The sequence below is a fragment of the Balearica regulorum genome, chromosome 26 (genome assembly GCF_011004875.1).
Source record: "Balearica regulorum gibbericeps isolate bBalReg1 chromosome 26, bBalReg1.pri, whole genome shotgun sequence".
NCBI lineage: Eukaryota > Metazoa > Chordata > Aves > Gruiformes > Gruidae > Balearica > Balearica regulorum.
The window spans coordinates 6,029,043-6,048,276 of NC_046209.1; the positions used below are offsets into that span (position 1 = coordinate 6,029,043).

The 19,234-nt window shown below is 62.5% G+C and overlaps 1 protein-coding gene across 6 annotated transcripts in view; it reads left to right on the top strand.

Moving 5' to 3' along the window:
- Window positions 1-3,428: 3,428 nt before the first annotated feature.
- UNC13A (unc-13 homolog A) overlaps window positions 3,429-19,234 on the top strand; it is a 37,386-nt gene continuing 21,580 nt past the window's right edge. For 4 of the 6 annotated variants that reach the window (XM_075776563.1, XM_075776565.1, XM_075776564.1 and 1 more), the window contains exons 1-14: window positions 3,429-3,610; window positions 8,170-8,199; window positions 8,543-8,642; window positions 8,851-8,968; window positions 9,168-9,291; window positions 9,467-9,540; window positions 9,627-9,681; window positions 10,544-10,579; window positions 11,154-11,364; window positions 11,881-12,006; window positions 13,511-14,098; window positions 15,650-15,743; window positions 16,758-16,807; window positions 17,979-18,072. In XM_075776563.1, coding sequence (XP_075632678.1) covers window positions 3,589-3,610; window positions 8,170-8,199; window positions 8,543-8,642; window positions 8,851-8,968; window positions 9,168-9,291; window positions 9,467-9,540; window positions 9,627-9,681; window positions 10,544-10,579; window positions 11,154-11,364; window positions 11,881-12,006; window positions 13,511-14,098; window positions 15,650-15,743; window positions 16,758-16,807; window positions 17,979-18,072 — 1,722 coding nt within the window. In that variant the 5' untranslated portion in view covers window positions 3,429-3,588. Of the gene's footprint in view, window positions 3,611-8,169; window positions 8,200-8,542; window positions 8,643-8,850; window positions 8,969-9,167; window positions 9,292-9,466; window positions 9,541-9,626; window positions 9,682-10,543; window positions 10,580-11,153; window positions 11,365-11,880; window positions 12,007-13,510; window positions 14,099-15,649; window positions 15,744-16,757; window positions 16,808-17,706; window positions 17,786-17,978; window positions 18,073-19,125; window positions 19,132-19,234 lie in introns of all 6 variants that reach the window. The other 2 variants (XM_075776568.1, XM_075776567.1) reach the window with 2 other exon arrangements.

The window sequence follows — 19,234 nt, forward strand, 5'->3', positions numbered from 1 at the left end:
GGAACCCCAACCTCCAGCAAGTGCTCAGGGCTCTCACTTGTCCATGTCACCAGCAAGTTAGATGGATTTAGTATCTGTCCTCCCAGTAATTACAATTTCGCTCAGGTTTTGGGAGTTGCGTGCTGATCACCTCTTCTGTGTGTGGTTGAACCGCTGCTTATGGCTTCATTATCCTCAGCCACAGCTGGGTCCTTCCTGGCCCTGCCCGCTGGGACAAACCTGCTGGGTGCCCTGCCTTCCCCCTTGCCACCTGCCTGCCCTCCTGCCTGCTGCCCACTGGTTTTCCAACCCTGCCTAACTGCCCAGCCAACGTGCTGGCAGAGCCTGGCTGCTCCAGGCTCCTCTCTGCAGCTCTGCCAGGAGATGCAGCAGCTCCCTGGGACATCCCTGGAGCCCGGTGACCCATCGGTGATGCTGGCAGCAGGCAGGTGAGACCCAGGGTTTTGCTGGGAGGATGAGAGGATTGTGGAGGTTTGGGGTTTTGGGGGTTTGAAACCCCAGGAATCACAGGAGAAGCTGGTTTTATGCTGAGCTGGGGATTTGATGACATTCGGGGATATTTAAACAAGAGGCTTTTGGGAACGGCTGGGGTGGCAGGGGGTGTGGGCACCACTGCGGACACAGTGCAGAAGGATTTGGGGATGAGGGAAATGGCCGTGTAGGGAGGGAAACAGTGTGAGAGGCAGGTTGCAGGTGTTCGGCTCCTGGAAATAATTAATTTCAAGGCCTGGAGATTACTTTCTGACTTTTTTTTTTCCGAATACAAATTTTTTACCCTTATTTTTGATCAAAAGCTAGGATTTTTTTGGGGAAAGAACTTAGGAGCTTTTCATGAACATTTCTCCTTTCGATGAGACTTGTTTTCATCCAAACGAGGGCTTGGGGCAGAACACAACCCCAAAGGTGAGCCATGGGAGCAGCTCAGCGTTGGGTGCCAGGGCTGGAAGGGAGATTTTTGGGGCGAGGGTGCTGGAGGGTGGCACTGGGCAGCAGCGGGTGCAGGCCCCTCGGCAGAGGTGAGGGCAGATGGACTGCGCTGAAGGAGGAAAGTCTTCCTGTTTAAGAATTGCTGTTTGTCTTGAAAAGGATGGTTTTAAAGCGGCGTGTGCCTGCATGCATGTGATAATGTGTGCACACTCGCAGGTGTGTTTGTGTGTTTGTGTGGATATGCGTGGTGTGGCATGCGCGCGTGTCAGTACGTGCAGGTGACGTGCAGACTGTAAGCAGAGGAGACGCGTCCTGCTCGAGGCAGGGCTGTCCTGCCCTGCAGCTGCAACACTGGCAGAAGCAGGGAGGAGATGCCACAAGACAGCACCCAAAAACACATCGGAGGCTGGAGAGACCTCGGTGGAGTTTGGAAGGGCCTGGCACATCCCTGGCTGTGGGAAAGGGTCCTGGCAGGATCTGGAGGGACCCTGCACCTCTTGCGGGCACTGCAGCCCTGCCAGGATGGTGGAGATGGCGGGGGGGGCACCATGGGAAATGGGATGCTGCCAGGGCTGAGGGGGTACTATGCAGCCAGCCTGGTTTAGCAGAGCTGGTCCATCATCATGGGCATCACCCTGATTTTATGGGAGTTTGGAAGTGCTTTTTATGTGCCAATGGAGGGCAGAAGGGCAGTGAGCCCCCCGAGAGGGGGTGGGGGGAGGTAGTCGCACTGCTGGCTGCCATGCCAGGCGTTGGCACCCACCCTGGCGTGGGCCGGCTCTGCCTTCCCTGGGGCAGAGCTGCCGGGAAGCAGAGCGCCAGGGGACCAAACACGGGGACGGGGCTGAGCCAGCTGTTCCAGCCGGGGTGGGCCTGGGACAGGACTGCCTCAGCATCTCTGCACTGCCCAGGACGATCCTGTCTCCTCTGCTTCATCATGGATCTGTCGGCGCAAAGCGCAGGTCTCCATGCTTCGGTTTCCCTGGCAGGCAGGGCTCTGCCTACCTCTGGAGCTCCCTGCATCACCTCCCGGGGCATCCCCCATTGCCTCCTGCCCATGCCTGGGGGCCCCATCCCTGGAGCTGTACCGCTCCCCAGCTGGCTCCCTGCGCGTCCCCGCTGCCTGCACTGCCACCTCAGGGTGGGGGTGTGTGTGTGTGTGTGTGTCAGTGCGCACATTTGTGTGGGTACTTGCACGTGGCTGAGGGCGTGGGCGTGCACATACATGTGCTGCTGTGGATGTGTGTGCACATGTAGGTGTGTGTGGGGACGCCTCTGTGTGCTCGGTCTCCACACACACGCTGGGGTGGGTATGCCTGTGCGTGTGCTGGCACACATGGATGTCCATCCTTCGTGCCTCCTGCTGCTGCCACCAGTGACCCCAGTCCTCCGCTGGCCTACAGCTCTTCCCTGGCGGGGGGTCAGGCCCTGCTGGGGCCATGCAGTAGTGATCGGGGCCAGCATACAAGATCAGACGAGGCCACTCAGGTCCCACAGGGCCCTGCACACATTCCCTCACTACCGCGTGCCTCAGTTTCCCTTTGCATATTTTTGTTCCCTGTGGTCCTTGACCCCACCTCCTGCTGGTCTCTGCAAGACACGACGATCCCGTGGGAGCAGTGTGGGGCCACCCTTGCTCACGCTGCGGAGGCACAGGGAGCAGTGAGATGGAAGAGTGAGTCCATCACCTGGGCTCACGTCCCCAGCTGGGGCAGTTGGGGGCTCTGCTTTAACCCCCACATGGGACCCCTCCCACGAGGGTCAGCGTCTGGAGCCAGGGCGCTGGTGCCTCCCTGGGGCCATGGCAGCTTCTCCAGCCTCTAAGCCAGGATCACCGTGCCCAGAACGGAGCATCTCTTTGGGACGTGACATTTGGAGGTGGAGAGGAGAGAGGGGACCCTCTTGGGGGGGGACGATGACAGCTTTCCCCCACCTCTCTAGACCCATCTCTGAACAGGGCACAGCACACCGCTGCCTCCTGCCCCCAGGAGCTGCGAGCTCCCTCTGTGCCTGCCCCCGAGATGGGGTAAACGCTGCACCCCGAAATCATCCCACCTGTTGGGGCTATGCAGGCAGGACAGAGACACCCCCCTCCCCCCCCGGGGCCGCACAACCAGACGACACCCCCCTCCCCCAGGGAACACGACAGACCCCCCAGAGCTGTACAAGCCAGACAGCCCCCCTTCCCCCGCCGCAATGTGGGCAGGACGGATTTGCCCCCGCTCGGAGCAATGTGGATAGGACAGCACCACCCCCCCCCCCCCCCCCCGAATTGGGGCAGGACCACCCCCCCCCCCCCGGGCAATGCGGATGTGACAGACCCTCCCGGCACCGTACGAGCAGCACCCCCTCGGGATCCGTACGTTCAGGACAGCCACCCTCGGGTCTGCACGGAACAGGGCTTCCCCCCCACCCCCCCAAAACCCCAACCCCAAACCCCTCGGGGGCGGTGGAGGGGGGGCGGTGCCCGCCGGCTCCTTTAAGGCGGGGGCGGCGGGGCTGACGTCAGGAGCTGTCCCCGGTGCTGAAGCAAGATGGCCGCCCGATAGTCACCCGGGGCGGCGGCGGCGGTAACGGCGGCGGCGGCGGCGAGCGGCTGCCCCCCCCCCCCCGCCCCCCCCTCTCCCCCGCGCCTCCGGTACCGCCCCCGGGATCAGGACCATGTCGCTGCTCTGCGTTGGAGGTACCGGGGGGAGAAGGGGACGCGACGCGGGAACGGGGGGGGGGGGGATAGAGACGGGAGCCCCCGTGCACGGGGAGGGGGGCGGGGAGGGGGCCTCGTCCCCTGCCCTACCGGGGCAGCGAGGCCCCCCCCTGCCCCCGCCACCCCCCCCTCCATCTCCACCGGGCACCGGGAGCCCCGGTGCCCGGTGGAGATGGAGGGGGGGGTCGTGAGAACAGCTCCATTCACAAAAAACGGCGCGTGGATTTATGAATGAACCGGCGGGGGCGCGCGCGCGGCGCCGGGCCCGAAAGTGGGGGTGGGGAAGGGGAGGGGGGGTGGGGTGTGTGAGCTCACCCCGCTCGTCGGGGTGTCGTGTGTCCCCCCCTCCCCCCCCAAAATCCCTCCCCGCCGAGGGGGCTCCCCCCGCGCCTCCTACTCCACCTCTCCCGTCTATCCCCCTCCGCCTTCCCGCCCCCCCCGTCCTCCCCCGGAGCCACCTTCTTCCGCCTCCCGCCCCCCCCGCATCTCTCCTCACCCCCCCCAAAAGCAGACCCCGCACGTGCCCACCCCCACCCGTCCACCCTCACCCTCCCATGTCTCCCCAAATCCCCCCCCACCCCAAGCACACACACCCCCCCCGGCAACTATCCTCAAGCACGCCCACCCTACAGACACAGCCCCCCTCATTCCCAAACACCCCCCATCCTAAACACGCCCCAGACGTACCCCCCCAACACCCCACATCTATCCCCAGGCCCCCCGATTCCCAACGCCCCAGGCACCCCCCACCCCAAACACCCCCCCCCGCTCCCAAGCATCATCTGTCTCCAAGAACCTCCACATTCCCAGTCCCCCCAAACAAACCCCATATGCCCCCAAATCCCCCTATTTTTGCTTGTCCCCCCCGCAACCCCCTAAATGCTCCCCCAAATTACACTCCCAGCACCGCCCCCCCCCCCCCCCCCCCCTATGTCCGTGCAGGCGTTGCCCCACCTTGGGCATGTTGATGCTGCTGGAGGGGTTGTGGGCAGCTGGGGGCAGGGGGGATCAGGGCAGGAGCGGGGTGGTCTGGTGCTGGCAGGGGCCCAGTTAGGGGTGCTGGTCACCCCATACTGGAGGGACTGGGAGGAGCGTGCAGGTAGGGGATTGCCGCACACCAGCGCACTGAGACCTTCCCAACTCAGTGCACAGATGAACCCTGCAGTCTTGGGCTCAGCCTCGCTGGTGGTTACTCTGGATTGAGTGCTCAGTCTCGGCGGGGGGGGGGGGGGAAGTCCAGGAGGGTCCCTTTCCCCCCACCCCAGGCCCTGCGGCACCCCGATGGGGAGGGGGTGGCACCTGTGTGTCCCGGGGGTCGTGGGACAGAGGTGGCAGAGTGGCAGTTAGGGACAAGGTGGGGAACGGGGTGTTGCCCCATCAGTGTCCCCTCCCTGGGGGAAATCAGGAGAAAAATGGGGGCTCCCACACTGCTGCCTGAGCTCAGCAGAGTGTGTGGGGGTGTGCTTCCCCCCCCCCCAAATTGTCCTTGTCCCCGAGGTGCTGTCACAGCCCTCTCCCGTGGCAGTGCCATGACGGCGTGCAGGGAGCTGTGCCTCTGTGTGCCCCCCAGCTGGGCACCAGCCAGCCCCAGATTTGGGGTCCCCCCCTCTGGCAGGGGGAGGGCCATGTCTTTACACCCGTTTGAGGGACTGTCACACGTGGTGACACCCTCGGTGAAGCCGGGGGCGGATGGTAAGAAACAGCTGCTGGTGGGTTCGGGCTTCCCCCGCTGCCCTGTCACTGCTCTCTGGGGGCAGCTATTTTTGTCACCCTATTTTTGGGGTCCCAGGGGCGGAGGTGGCACCCCAGAGCCTCCCCCAGCCTTCCCCTGCCCCTCCCAGGGGGCTGCAACCACGGGCAGCCCCCCCAAGGGCTTCGTGCTGGGGGGGGGTGTGTGTGCACCTGGGTGACAGGCACTGGATTGGCGCTGGGAGGTGTGGGGTGAGCGGGGACAGGGGTGCGTGGCCGGGGCGGGGGGTGTCTGAAGTGGTGCGAGGCAGACGGACAGATGGACGGGCGGGTGGATGGGAATCCGGAGAGACAGATGGAGAGACAGATCGACAGATGGATGGAGGGGTGGGGAGAGGCGAGCAGGTAGACAGAGGGGTGGGTGGATGGACGGACAGAGGGGTGGGTGGACAGTGGGAGAGGATGGGGATGGATGGATGGACGGACGGACGGAGGGAGGGAGAGGGTGGATGGAGAGACAGGTGAGTGCATGGATGGTCAAAGGATGGGTGGACAGAGACATGGGTGGATGGACAGACAGGTGAATGGATGGACAGACAGAGGGATAGATGGACAGAGGGATGGGTGGATGGACAGAGGGATGGACAGACAGGCCTCTTGTGGGATGTCTACAGCCCAGCCTGGTTTTTACGTCATTGCCAGTCCGATCCCCGCCAGCCGCCTCCTGCCTCAGTTTCCCCAACTGGCCAACACCCCCCGAGAGCAGGCTGATTACCCCAGCCCTTGGGTCTTCTAGCCTGCTGTGGGGGTACCCAGCTCCCGTGGGGCTCCCACTGTCCCCAGCTCCTTGTCTGGGGGATCAGCTTGAATTTAACCCAAGGGTGGCACTCGGGGACCCGCTGGTGGGTGGGAGGGTGGCACAGCCTGCTCAGAGCCGTCAGCTGCAGATGGTGGCAGCAGGACTTCTCCCCGGCAGTAGATGACAGCCAGGAGAGCCACGTGTTCCCTGGGTAATTGTTCCTGTCAGCTCGGGTATTTTTGGAGCTTTTCCTTCCTCTGCTCTCCCATTTCGGAGGCAGCGGCTGGTGGAGAGCGGTTGGCCCCGGCTGGTGTGTCTGGGTCTGGGGCAAGGGCAAGCTCCGACACTGGGGGCCCCGGTGCAGCTCCGAGTATGTGCTACAGGCAGATCCTCCTACCAAATGCTGTATTATAGTATAATAGTGCATAATAATGTACAATATATATTATAAGTATATAATATAATATTATAATACGCAATGATGCCGGCCATCCCCATGCAGTCCCCTGCGCTCCCAACCTGGCGACGCTAGGGGATGTTTGGGATCCCAGAGCCTCCTGGCTGGCCTCCAACCAACTCCCCATCCTGCAGTGAAGCCACAGCTCCTGGAGTCCTGTGATTCCCTGGGAACACAGCTGCCAGTGACGCAGCTGGCAACCTTCCTTTGGGCAAAGTCACTGCAAAGAGCTGCCCAATGCGTGACCCTCTCGGCAGCACAGGGCAAGTAGCTGAGCCAAAGGATCCCCAATTATTTTCTGAGCGGTGTGCTGAGGCTCAGCCAATGATTCCCTCCCCTGCCTCAGTTTCCCCAGAGGTACCCCGGGGCCAGATGGAGCTGCTTGTGCCGTATCATCTCCTCTGAACCCTGCCGGGCATGTGGAGCCAGCGGCAGCCTCCCGGCCCCTCCAGCGCTGGTGGCGAGTGATAAGCGGCTGGCGAGTGGCACATCTCTGAAATCAAATTACCTTTGATATCACGATGGCTATTTTCATCCCTCCTCAGTCACGTTGGTCCTGCTGGCACCCGTTGCCACCTGCTGGCACCCGCGTCATTTAACCGTTCTCCGGGTGCTGTGTCATCCCCTCCCGGCCTGGTCCCCTCATGTGAACCCCGAGGACACACCTCACCCCCCCACCTGGTATCGGCAGCGTTGGTACCTGGCTTTGCCCAGCTGCCTGTTTGCCTCACCAGTGTGGGCAAGACCCAGGTACGAGCCTCCCCACACCTCCTGCTCGCAGCACCGGTGTCAAGCTGGGAGGGGATCCATCAGAATCAGGAGCATTTTTTTCCTATGGTGCTGAGCAGGATCCCTCCCAGATGCAACCAGCCCCCCTGCATGCAATCAGCCAGTTGGGAGGGGTCCCCAATGGCAGGATGGGAACCACCCCCCCCCCTCCAGGAGGGGGGACAGGGCTGGGGTGCAGTGGGGGGCATTTTAGGAGTGCTGCGCTGGAGTTGGGGGACCATTCCCACCACCCCTGGGGCTGTTGTGGAGCACGGGAGGGTTACAGCCTCCCCCCACCAGGTTTCCTGTACGAAATCTGGGTCAGCAGTTTGGGAGGTGGTGAGAACCTGAACCCTGGTGCTGCTGAGCTGGTGCCCCACAGTGGTGACTGGAGCTGGGGGGAGGTTCCCCCAAAGCCCCCCCTTTCCCCTGGATGTGTATGGTAACATCATCTGTTTCCCCAAATGGATCCGAACTCAGAAGCGGGGGGAGGAGGGGGGCGAGGGGGATTGAACGCCCCTTCAGCAGATGAAGGCTGGTCATTTGGGGTTGCAATGAGATGTTTCAAGTTGTCCCAAAGTGGCAATTTTTTTTGAGGGGTGTGCGCTCCCCTCTGGTGCCCATCTCCAGTTCATGCCTGATTCCATTCCCTCATGCCCGGCACTGGGGACTCCTGACTTACTTACAGCAGCAGGAGGGATCCCACCTCCTTCCCCCACCTTGCAGCTGGGCCTGGGGTCCTTCTGCCCCCTTGGCACCCTGGTGGGGGTCACCAGCCCCTGGCATGGGGCTCAGACTGAATCTCCTCCCTCTCTGTCCCCACAGTTAAAAAGGCCAAGTTCGACGGGCCCCAAGGTAAGCAGCCCCCCCACCCAGCGCGAGGCTGGGGCTCAGCTCTCGGGTCGGTTGGACGTGGCAGGATCAGAGGAAGGGCTGAAGGGTGGCGAGGGAACCCCGGGCTCAGCGTCAGCTGTGGAGGCATCATTTGGCAAGTGGTGGGGGGGAGCACACACAGAGGGGGGGTGCTCTGGATGGCATGGGGAGGATCTCAGCCAAGCCGCCCCTGGCAGTGGTAGGGTGCCAGGGCTGGCGTGGGGAGACCCCATGGGAGGGGGGCAGTGGGGGGTGTCTGGGGGGTGAGGGCATGGTCGGGGTGGGGGGGCACTGGGGCCACTTCACCCTCCGCTTGCTCCCACAGAGAAGTTTAACACCTACGTGACGCTGAAGGTACAAAATGTCAAGAGCACAACCATCGCGGTGCGGGGCAACCTGCCCTCCTGGGAGCAGGACTTCATGTTGTGAGTGTCCAGGGGCCACCCCGGCGTCCCCCACCCCTGCTGCTTCACCATATCCCCCATCACGGGGAGGTCCCCCACTGCCATTGCTCCCCCTGACCCCAGCCCTGGGGGGCTAACCTGAGGCCGAGGGGGTAGGCAGAGCCTGGGGTGGCCCTGGCAGGGGCTGCTGGGGAGGGGGGGTGACCTGACACTTCTCCCCCTTCCCCAGCGAGATCAACCGGCTTGACCTGGGCCTGACGGTGGAGGTGTGGAACAAGGGGCTCATCTGGGACACCATGGTGGGGACAGTGTGGATCCCCCTCCGGACCATCCGGCAGTCCAATGAGGTAGGGAGTCGGGCACGTCCATCCCCCCACCAGACCCCAAGGGACGTGTAGCTGTCCTTCGGCGGTGGTGGGGGCAGAGCCTTCCCCATCCCTGCTTGGAGAGGACCCTGCTTGTGGCCGGACCCTGCGTGCGTGGGGTTGTGGGGCTGTGAAAGTGGGGTCCTTGGCTGCTCTCCTCATCTCCATTTTTGCCCCGCAGGAGGGCCCTGGTGAATGGCTCACACTCGACTCCCAAGTCATCATGACCGACAACGAGATTTCAGGCACCAAGGACCCCACTTTCCACCGTATCCTCCTCGACACCCGCTTCGAGCTGCCGCTGGGTGGGTACCATCCCTGGGCACCCCAAAACTGGGGTGCATCCTTCCTTGTCCCCAGCCCTAGGGATGCTCATGGGGCTCGGGGCTGGGGCTGAGGGTCTGATCCTGTAGCCCCAAAAGCTGGGGGACTGTTTTGAGGGTGGTGTCTGTGCACCAATTGAGGTCTTTGCCCTTGCAGATATCCCTGAGGAGGAGGCCAGGTATTGGGCCAAGAAGCTGGAGCAGCTCAATGCAATGCGGGACCAGGACGATGTAAGTCACTGCAGAGCCAGGTCCAGGGCGAGGGCTGGGCAGGGAGCAGCGGGGCTGCAAGCCCTCACCAGCCTGTCTCTCCCCAGTATGCCTTCCAGGAGGAGCAGGAAAAGCCTCTGCCTGTTCACAGCTCCCAGTGCTGTAAGTGCTGCCCTGTCCCTGCCCCACTGTGAGACCCACCCATTGCCCCACCTCCCCACAGCAGGGTTGCGTAGGAGTGGGTTCCGTGCCCACCTTGGGGTGGTTGGACCCCAATCCAAGTGGGGCTCAACCTCACCCCATACCCTATCCCCGTCCCCGATCCCATCCTCCCTCCCATGTCTGCTGGTGTTTCTTTGCTGTTTCCCTGCCCCACAGTGTGTGAGCACTCCCGTGGGGCTGAGCCGTAGGGGACAGGGCCACGGAGGGGCAAGGCAATGGGGCTGGTAAGGACTGTCCCCTGGGGAGCCTGGGCGAGGGACAGCAAGGCTGGTGAGGGGGCTGCTTGGTAGGGTTGCTGGCAGAGGAGTCTGGGGGATTTGAGGTGGCAGCTCAGTTTGTGCTGCCTCAGTTTCCCCTTCTGTAATCACACCAGGGCCATGCACAGCCTGGCACTGTCCCAAGCACAGCTCAGTGTCTCTGTGCCCAGCCCCAGGCCCTGTCCCCTGTGTAGTTCGGTGCCACCATGCCTCACCATAACAGTGTCCCCAGCCCAGCTTGGTGTCACCGTGCCCAGGCCCAGGCACTGTCCCTGGTGTGCTTCAGTGCCACCATGCCCATCCCTAGGCTCCATCCCCTCCCATCACTGTACTGCATTGCCCAGCCCCAGGCCCTGTCCCCGGCACAGCTCAGTGCTCATCCTGGGTGCTGTTCTCAACCCGTTCTGGGGCACTGTCCCCGTTCCAGCTCAGTGCCACCGTGCCTGGGAGATGCTGGTTCCTCCCAGCCAGCTCCTGCTGCTGCCCTGGAGCTGCCTCCATCCTTATTGTCTCTGCTGCCCCCCCCCTTTTTTTTTTTTTTGTAGGCAACTGGAATTATTTTGGCTGGGGAGAACAGCAGAGTAAGTATCCTGTCCCCTCCTCTCCTCCCAGCCTGGCAGTCCCCAGTGCATCCCCCTTTGCCGTGTCATAGTCTAGCCTGGGGCTCAGGGGACCTGGAGTTCAGGTTCAGCCCGCAGCCTCGCGCTGTGGCTCTGTGCTGGGTGAGGACGGAGGCACCGAGTGCCCTGTCCGGGGCAGGGCTGTCCCCACAGCCTGCTGGGGACAAGGCACTGTGAGCCTCTGTGCCCTCGGCGTGCCCTGGTGGCAACGAGCGGCTAGGGGTTTGCCTCTGTGGCAGGACATCAGTGGGGCAGAGGGAGGGTACCTGCACCCCGTCCTCCTCTTCCCCCCTTCTGTATATCCCATTCCCCGCCCCTGCCCTCCCCTCATCCCCCAAAACCTTTCTGCAGAGGGGAACACATGCAGGTTGCCCCTCACTCCTCCCTGGGTCCATCTCCCCAGCACAGTCCCACAGTGGTGGGGACACGGTGGTGCAATAGCAGGGCAGTGCCAGGCGCGGGGCAGATTTGGGGCATCCCTGGCCACAGTGGCTGCGGGGCCATCCACCGTCCCACTCACTGCGGCCCCTTGCAGACGATGACCCCGACAGCACCGTGGATGACCGGGACAGCGATTACCGCAGCGAGACCAGCAACAGCATCCCGCCACCGTACTACACCACGTCCCAGCCCAACGCCTCTGTCCACCAGTACCCCATGAGGCACCAGCAGCAGAGCTCCCGGGACTCCTACACTGACTCCATGCAGAGCTACGAGATGGACTACTCAGACCAGCGTCCCATCAGGTACCGTTGGCGCAGCCAGTTTTCCCCCGGGACCTGCTCTCTCAATCCCCCTGCCAGGTGGCAGAGGCCAGCAGGTCCCCGGGGGTGATGCCAGAGATGGCACTCCCAGGACGGTGGGTGACAGAGGGAAGGATGCTGCGGCGAGGAAGAGGGGGACGGTGCCGGCCCCAAGCCTTTGCTTCTCACTGGAAAGTTTTCAAGCTTTTTTGGGTCACCGCCCTCCTCTGTCCTTGCTGCGCTTTGGGACCCCAAGGCCCAGCTGTCCTTGCTGGAGGCCAAGCTAGTGGGATGTGGCCTGGCTGACACAGATGTGGCTGTAGGCAGAGCCGCAGGCAGGGACGCCTGCCCAGCGCTTTGTCCCTGCGGTTGCAGCACAGCCCAGTTCCTCACCGGCATCCACCAGGACGGAGCCTCCCTGCCGGCATCCCCACGGCAGCAGGGGATGCCGGGGCATGGCGGGTGGTGGCGGCGCGGCACCCGGAACCTTGCTGATCATCTTCCTCTCCTCCCCGGCAGACGCTATGGTAGCGTAGACTCTGCCGCAAACGGACGCAGCGACGCTGAGTCCGCTTCCGAGTCGAGCAGGCGGACCAGCCGCCAGCCTTCCCTTGAGAGCAGGCGGTCCCTAGACCTATCGGATAGGTGGGTCGCTACCTCGTCGCGTGCCGTGTGCCGTCGCAGAGTCCTGTGGTCGGTCCTTGCAGCCGTGGTGAGGCCAACACCAGTCCCGGCAAGGGCGGCCTTGTGCCGCTGCGGGGTCCCCCCCTCCCTGCCCCGGACCACCTTGCAGAGGAGCAGTGTTGGGATGCTCCAGGCATCTTGGCCCTGTGGTGTCCTTTCTGGCTGCTGCGCCCCAGTTTGTGGGGGCGATGCCCCAGTGTCCTGGTCCCGCTCGCTGGCACAGCGACCGGCTGGCAGCTCTGCTGCCCGCTCCCCGTCACGCCAGCAGGTATGGGAGCTGGGGCTTCGGGGACTCAAACGCCACCCTCTGTTTCTGATGCCCTCCCAGGGAGCGCCTGGCTGGATAAAAGCCTCGCGCACTCATTTGGGACCCTTGTGATGTGACAAGGGCCCCTCTCCCAGCTCTGGCCAGGATCAGGCCGGGGAGGTGAGGGGTTTCCAGGCTTGAGCCATGTCTCCTTCACCCCTGTGCCCCAAGTCCCCCTTCCCAAGTTACCTGGATGATGCCAGTAGCTCTCCTTGCTGGGACCAGCCTGGGCATCTCCCAGCACCCTCCTCCCTGCGGTGTCCCCTGGCTCCCCACTGCCTGGCCCAGCCACCCTGGGCCCAGGGCTCTGCCCATCCCTTCCCCTTGTCCCCTTTCCCCTCGCCCACCCCTGAGCCCTGGCTGCCGGTGCTGGAGACGTGGTGTCGGCCTCTTCCTAGGCATGTCCCTGTCCTGTCTGCATGTTCGCTTATGTGAGCCTCTCCCCACGGAGCCCTGTGGCCGCCTCATCCCCGGCAGCCTCCCAGGATGCAGGGACCCCTCTGTGCTGCTGCTCCCCTAGGTGCAGCGGCTGTGAGAGGGGGATGCTGGAGGGGCTGGGGGCCAGTGGAGCAGATGGGGCGGTGGGAAGGGGTCTGGCCTGGCAGGAAGAGTGGAGAGGGGACCCCCCTGGGTAGGGATGATGTGGTTAAGGGGAGTGATGGCGTTGAGGGGGTGTCATTGGAGAGGGAGTGCCCGGGAGGTCTAGAGGGAGCGCTGGGATGTCAGGGTAGAGGTTGGGTGACAGATCTGTGGGTTGGGGGGCAGGACGGGGTGTCTGGCAGAAGCAGGAGGGAGCATCTGGCTGGGGGTGCCACCTGGCTGCACTTTGCCCCCGCTGCTGGCAGGGGTGAGGCGAGGGGACAGATGCCGTCTCCCACGTCCCCACGCTCAGCCCAGGCATGGGCAGGAAGGTCAGACCCCTGAGAGTACCCCAGCCTGCGGGGGCCAGTCCCAGCCCACGGAGCGCCCTGGGTGGGAGCCTTCGTCTCCCAGGACAAGGAGCCCAGCGCTCACCTAGGGCTGTGCCCCGCAGGGAGCCGCGCATCCTCCTGCCCATGGTGCAGGGATCCCGGGGCTCTGCCTGGGGCGGCATGGGGCAGGCAAGGCTGCGGCGTGGACCCACGGGAGCCCTGTCCTTGTCTCCCCTCGGCCCTGCAGCCCCACAGGGAGCAGCCGCTACGCCTCGTCGGCTGAGCTGAGCCAGGGCAGCTCCCAGCTGAGCGAGGACTTCGAGAACGAAAGCCTGCGGGACTCGGAACTGGACGAGCGAGACGGCGACTCCTACCACTCCTGCCACAGCTCCGTCAGCTACCGCAAGGACTCGCCCCACTGGGAGGAGGAGGATGATGACCTCTATCTGGAGGAGGAGGAGGAAGAGGAGGAGGAAGAGTTCAATGAGGACTACAGCGAGAATGAGGAAGGCTACCCCAAGGAGGAGGAGGAGGACCTACGGGAGCAGGGCACCTATGAAACCTCCGAGCACGATGCCTACCCCCCACCACAGAAACCCCCCGGGCAGCAGCAGCAACAGGTCCCGCAGCAGCCACCGCAGCAGCCCCAGCTGGTCCCACAGCTGAAGCCACAGCAGCAGGAGAGGAAGGAGGAGAGAAAAGAGGAGAGGAAGGAGGAGAAGGACATCTCTGCTCCCCAGGAAGCCCCAGAGGCCCTCCAGGCCCAGCGGGGAGCAGATGAAGCTCCCCTGCCAGATGCGACCCCTGAGCCTGAGCCCCCGAAACCGGCCGAGAGGTAGGAGGGAGATGTCGACCCATAGTGTCCTTGGGATGGCACTGTGCTTGGCGACATTGACTCTGGGCTTGGCCCAGGGCTGGTGCTGCTGGTGCCAAGGGGTAGCACCAGGGACCTTCTGCAGCGTTTTAGGGCTGTTCCAGGTGCCTGAGGCACTGGGGCTGGGGGAAGCCCACCTTGTGCCACCCGGGCGAGGGGCAGCCCCCTCGGGTACGCTGCCCTGGCCCAGCCACCAGTGCCACGCTAAGCAGGGGCAGAGCTCAAGGCACTCGAGATCCTGCCAGGGCTAACTGGGAGTGCGAGTCGATAACCTGGGACAAACCTGGGGATGGGGGAGGTGGGGGCTTGGGGCTGCGATTCCTCTGGCTCCCTGAACGGGGCGGGTACCCCAAAACTCAACACAGTCAGAGGAGGAAATTTCCTTCGCAGGAGTCGATCCTCTCCCTCGGCCACTGGTGAAAGCTCATCTGTGGCCTCCTGTGCTGTACAGATGAATTATTTGGTGGCCAGGTCCCTGGTACAGCATGTGAATATCTCATGTATTGGTCTCTGCCTTTAATTATTGAACACGTCCATTTTTCCATGTTTCGGTAAATGCTACCACTCTGCACAGAGGGGAAGCATGATGGGCTTTTTCAGTCTTTTATTTAGTTTAAATTATACACCAGACCTAGGGAATCTCTAATTTAGAAAAATGTGTAATGAGCTTTTTTTTTTTAAAAAAAAATACATATTTAGGCCCCAGGGCTGGCTAGAGTCCTGGCGAAGGTGGCCTTAGTTCACGTCTGCCTGTGGTGCCTGTTTGCCGGGCAGGGGGCTTGGGGCGGGTCCCACTGGGGACCCCGGATTAGCACTGAGGACCACAGGTTAGTGCTGGGGACCACAGAATAGCACAGGCAGGGCCCTGCAGAGCCAGTTTGGGCAGGTTTGTCTCATGAGCTCCCCACGGCCTCATCCCAGCCCGGTTCTGGGCACGGATCTCCAGTGTCGCGTCACACCAGGCTCTCTAGGAGCCTGGGATGTTTGGAGGATTTATTTTCTTTTCCTCAGTGTCTTATTTTGCAAGGGAGGAGAAAAAGCCCCACAGAAACCAGCATGTCCAGGCTGGCAGGTCCCTCTGGGCGTGTTGGGAACTCTTAATCCCGGGAGGTCCCAGCATTGTGGGAAGAGGCCAGAGGACGTCGTGATGGGGACATGAGGGGTGAAGGATATTTAATCCACGTGCTTGTGTCACTGGCAGTCCCCTGACCCTTTGCTCCCTGGAGGGATCCCTCCACGTCGCTTGAGTGCCCAGGGCAAAGTCTCTCAATGGAGGGGGAACTCCTGGCTTCTCCCCGTCTCTCTGCCTTGGCCATGCTGCCCTTAGCAGGGGGACTTGCTACCATCTTGGAGTCCTTCCTGGTAGCAAGAACGGGTTTTTGCCATGGCCACGCTTGCTCAAGGCCCATCAGGATCCCTCAACTGCAGCCTCAGTCCTGCCCGGGGTGTGGGGTCCGACTGCCCCCTCCCCAGTGCCGTGCTGGGAGGTGAGCAAGGTGTGTGTGCTTGCAGGGAGCAGGCAGAGGTGGAGGTGCAGGACCCCAAAGCACGAGCCAAAGCCAACTGGCTGCGAGCCTTCAACAAGGTCTGCATGCAACTGCAGGAGGTGAGCAAACCTGCAGCCGCCCACCACCGGGTCCCAGTGCCGGCCACGTGCTGGGCTGGGGTCACGGCCCCTTCCCACGCCTGGGTATCTTCCAGACATGTCCACTCCCCAATCCCATGGACATCCCACACCCTGAGGGCAGTGGGGACCGGGGGGGGCCCAGCAGTGTTGGCCCCGCAACCCCATTCCTGCCAAGTGGGACCCCCACAGGACCTTCCCTTGGTGTGTGCTGCATGCGGTGTGCTGGTGCAAGCCCCTCTGCCCTCTCCCATGTATTGAGTTGACAATTTTTTGTTCTGTTTTTAGACTCCATCCTCCATCTTTTCTTTTTGTTTTGGCTCTGGATTCGCTCCCCTGGGGCTTTGATCCCCCTCCCCACCGCTTCTCTTTTCAGTTGTCCACCACCATGGCCCTTGTGCTCGCGTCTCCCCTTCCTGTAGGGAAGGGGTGTAGCCTGCCTGCAGGTAAGCATGTCCAACAGAATGACCCAGCAACTTGCGTGCCTTCCCTCTGAGTTTGTGCATGTGTGCACGGATTGCCCCATGAGGGAGGTAAAATTGGCTCTTTCCTCCCTTCTCCCCCAAAATAATACCCCCCTGCAAGGGAGGTGGCACTGCGGGACAGTCCCTGCACACATCCCATCCCTGGTGTGCTCTGGCTTTTCCTTGCACTGCTCTCCAACTGGCTGTGGGTCCATGCAGACCTGCTGAGTCTTTCCAATGATGCTTCTCCAGCCTCCCAAACTCTGAATTTGTGCCTGGAGCAGCCATCCTCACTGCTTCACGAGCCCGAGCCCCTCTGCCCTGCCCGCTGCTTGCCCCACTCAGCCTCTTGAAAATATTTTATTCCCAGTGCAAACTCTTTGCTGGAAAGAGCCCTGTAATCCCGTAAACCCTTTACGTGCTTCCCCAGTGCTGCGGGCACCAGCTGGGCGCTCAGCTGCTTGCAGGGAGGGCTGCTGTGCGCGCCGGGGGCTCAGCACTGCGCCGATGATGGCCACCTTGTCTCTTGCAGGCCCGTGGGGAAGGCGATGGAGAAGCTAAATCCCTGTGGTTCAAAGGCGGGTGAGTATGTGGGGAAGCCAGTACTTTCTGTCCCTCCCTGGGGTTGCGTGGGCTGCTCTCCCCTCCTCATTAGGATGTGATTAGCGAGCTTGGCGGGGAGCTGGTGTGGTGAAGTGTTGCCGAGCTGTGGGCATGGGGCGGGGGGGCAGAGTTTTGGGCTGAATGCTGGTTGCCCGGTGCTTTTGGAGGAGCCAGCAGAGACGTCACTGCTCCGTGTCCCCGAGAGCCACTGCTGAGTGGGAGAGTGAGGAGGTGAGTGGGTTGGGATGGGACCGAGCTGGGGCGGCAGCTCCCACTTCTCTCCTGCCATCTGGGGCTCGAGTGGTGCCATGGGGAATCCCGAATCTCTCACCGGACGGGCTGTGGGTCTTGCCCTTGGAAGTGGCCTTGCTGCTGCCCAGGCAGAACCTAGCAGATTTCCTTGAGCACCCACCAGATCATACTGCAGATGGGGCTGGGCGCTGCGAAGCAGCATTTCTGCCCAAGCTGCGCTGCCTCGGTTTCTCTTGCAGCAGAACAGCTTTGGTGTTCACCTTTGGTGTCTCAGAAAGAAACCCCAGCTCTCCTGGGCCACGCTGCAAAGCCAAAGCTAACGAAGCCAAATGGGTTGTACTCTTCCTGCGTTTCACTGTAACACCACTGAAGCAAAACATATTCACGTGGGGGAAAAAAAAATCACCATTTTCTGCCAGAATCCCCTTGCCCCGCAGTTTTTAGTTTGGTGATCCCTGCCCCGGCCGGGGCGGTGGTGGGGATGAGGGTCCCATGGGTGGGTCCCAGGCCATCCAGGGGTTGCTTGCAGTCCGGTCCGCCGAGTCCTGAGTGAACCTGGAGCAATAGCAGGGGGCCCCTTCCCACCTCAGTTTCCCCTTCCCTGCTGACTCTCATCTCTCTTGCAGGCCTGGTGGCGGGCTGATCATTATAGACAGCATGCCGGACATACGCAAGCGAAAACCCATCCCCCTAGTTAGCGATTTGGTGAGGTTCCTCCTAAAGCCTTGAACCACACAGCTGCTGGCTTCGCTCCCGCTGCGCCTCACTGGACTGCGCCGCCCGCTCGCTCCAGCCGGCGCTCGCTGAGCACCCGTGCCCTTCTCCCCAGCTGCCTCTAACATGGCTTGTGTTTTCTGTTTTCTTTTCTCCGGCCTGGCTTGGCCATCCCTGGCGGCAGGGGGGCAGCAGTAAGGTTTCTGCGCTGCATTAACAGCATGCCCGACATTAAGCCTGGACGCAAATCTCTCCCTCTAGTCAGCGATCTGGTGAGCGTGGTCCGAGGGGTTAAAGAGAGAGCACCCTTGGGTGCTGCCGGCCAGCCCTGCCCAGCATCCTCCAGCCCCGCTGGCAGAGGGAAGGGGTGTCCCAGGCTGTTTTGGGGATCTTCTGGCCCTAGACCTCGCAATGGGGAGCTGTGAGGATGGCACAGCTGGGCTCTCCCCACCCAAGGGTGCTTCTCTTTAATGGAGCTCCAGGGTCCTGTCCCTACACCGAGCATCAGCCCAAGACTTCTCGAGGCTGCGTCTGGTTTCCCATTTTTTCACCTGTGCTGCGTCCCAGTCCCTTTCTGTCCCACCTGCCATAGGCTCCTCGTAGCTCGGGTGCTGGGCAGATGGACCCATGTACCAGAGGAGGGGTAGTGCTGGCTTTTCTCAGCTGCACAGACACTGTGCTCCTGTCCTCACCACTGTCATGCTGTGCTGCTACAGCCCAGTCCCCATGCTGTGGTCCCACCCAGCCCCTGGGCTGTAATGCACGGGGTCACCCTGCTGTCACCCCCCTGGTGACAAGAGACCGCAATTTTGGAAACCAGATACCCTTTGCACCCAGAATTAGGTGCCCTTCACCTCCTTTCCCCTCTCTTGACCCCTCGCCACCTCTGTCTTGTGCCAGGGTGCCTCCTCAGGGTGCCTCCATCCTGTCCCCAACCTGTCTGCCCTCTCCTGTCCCACTGCCCCCCCCCCCCCCCCGCCTTGCTGCCCTCGCCCCAGTGCCCTCCACCCCTCAGCCCGCTCGGGCAGCTGCTGATGCTTCTGCACTGTGCTGTGTCGGTGTCGGGGTTTTGGGGTGTTGGGTTGGGGGTGGTGATGGGGTGGGCTGTGCACAGGGGTCAGGCAGGGCCACTGCCTTTCCCTGCTGGGATTGACAGGCTCTGGCTTGGGGTGGGAACCCCCCCAGGCACTGGCCTCGCACTGGGAGAGGGGTTGCTGTTGCCCCGATTCCCACTCGTTTCAGCAAGGAAGGGGCCAGGACTTGCTCTGCTGTGAGGTGGCTCGCACTAACAGCCTTTTTATTCCCCCCTCGCTGGACCTGGCTGCCTGCAGGCAATGGTAAGTGCCCCCCCCCCCCCCGCCGGTTTCCCTGGGGTTTCAGACACACGGTGAGATGCTCTGCCCTGCTGGGGCTGAACTGGGAATGCCGTGGGCTGCTGAA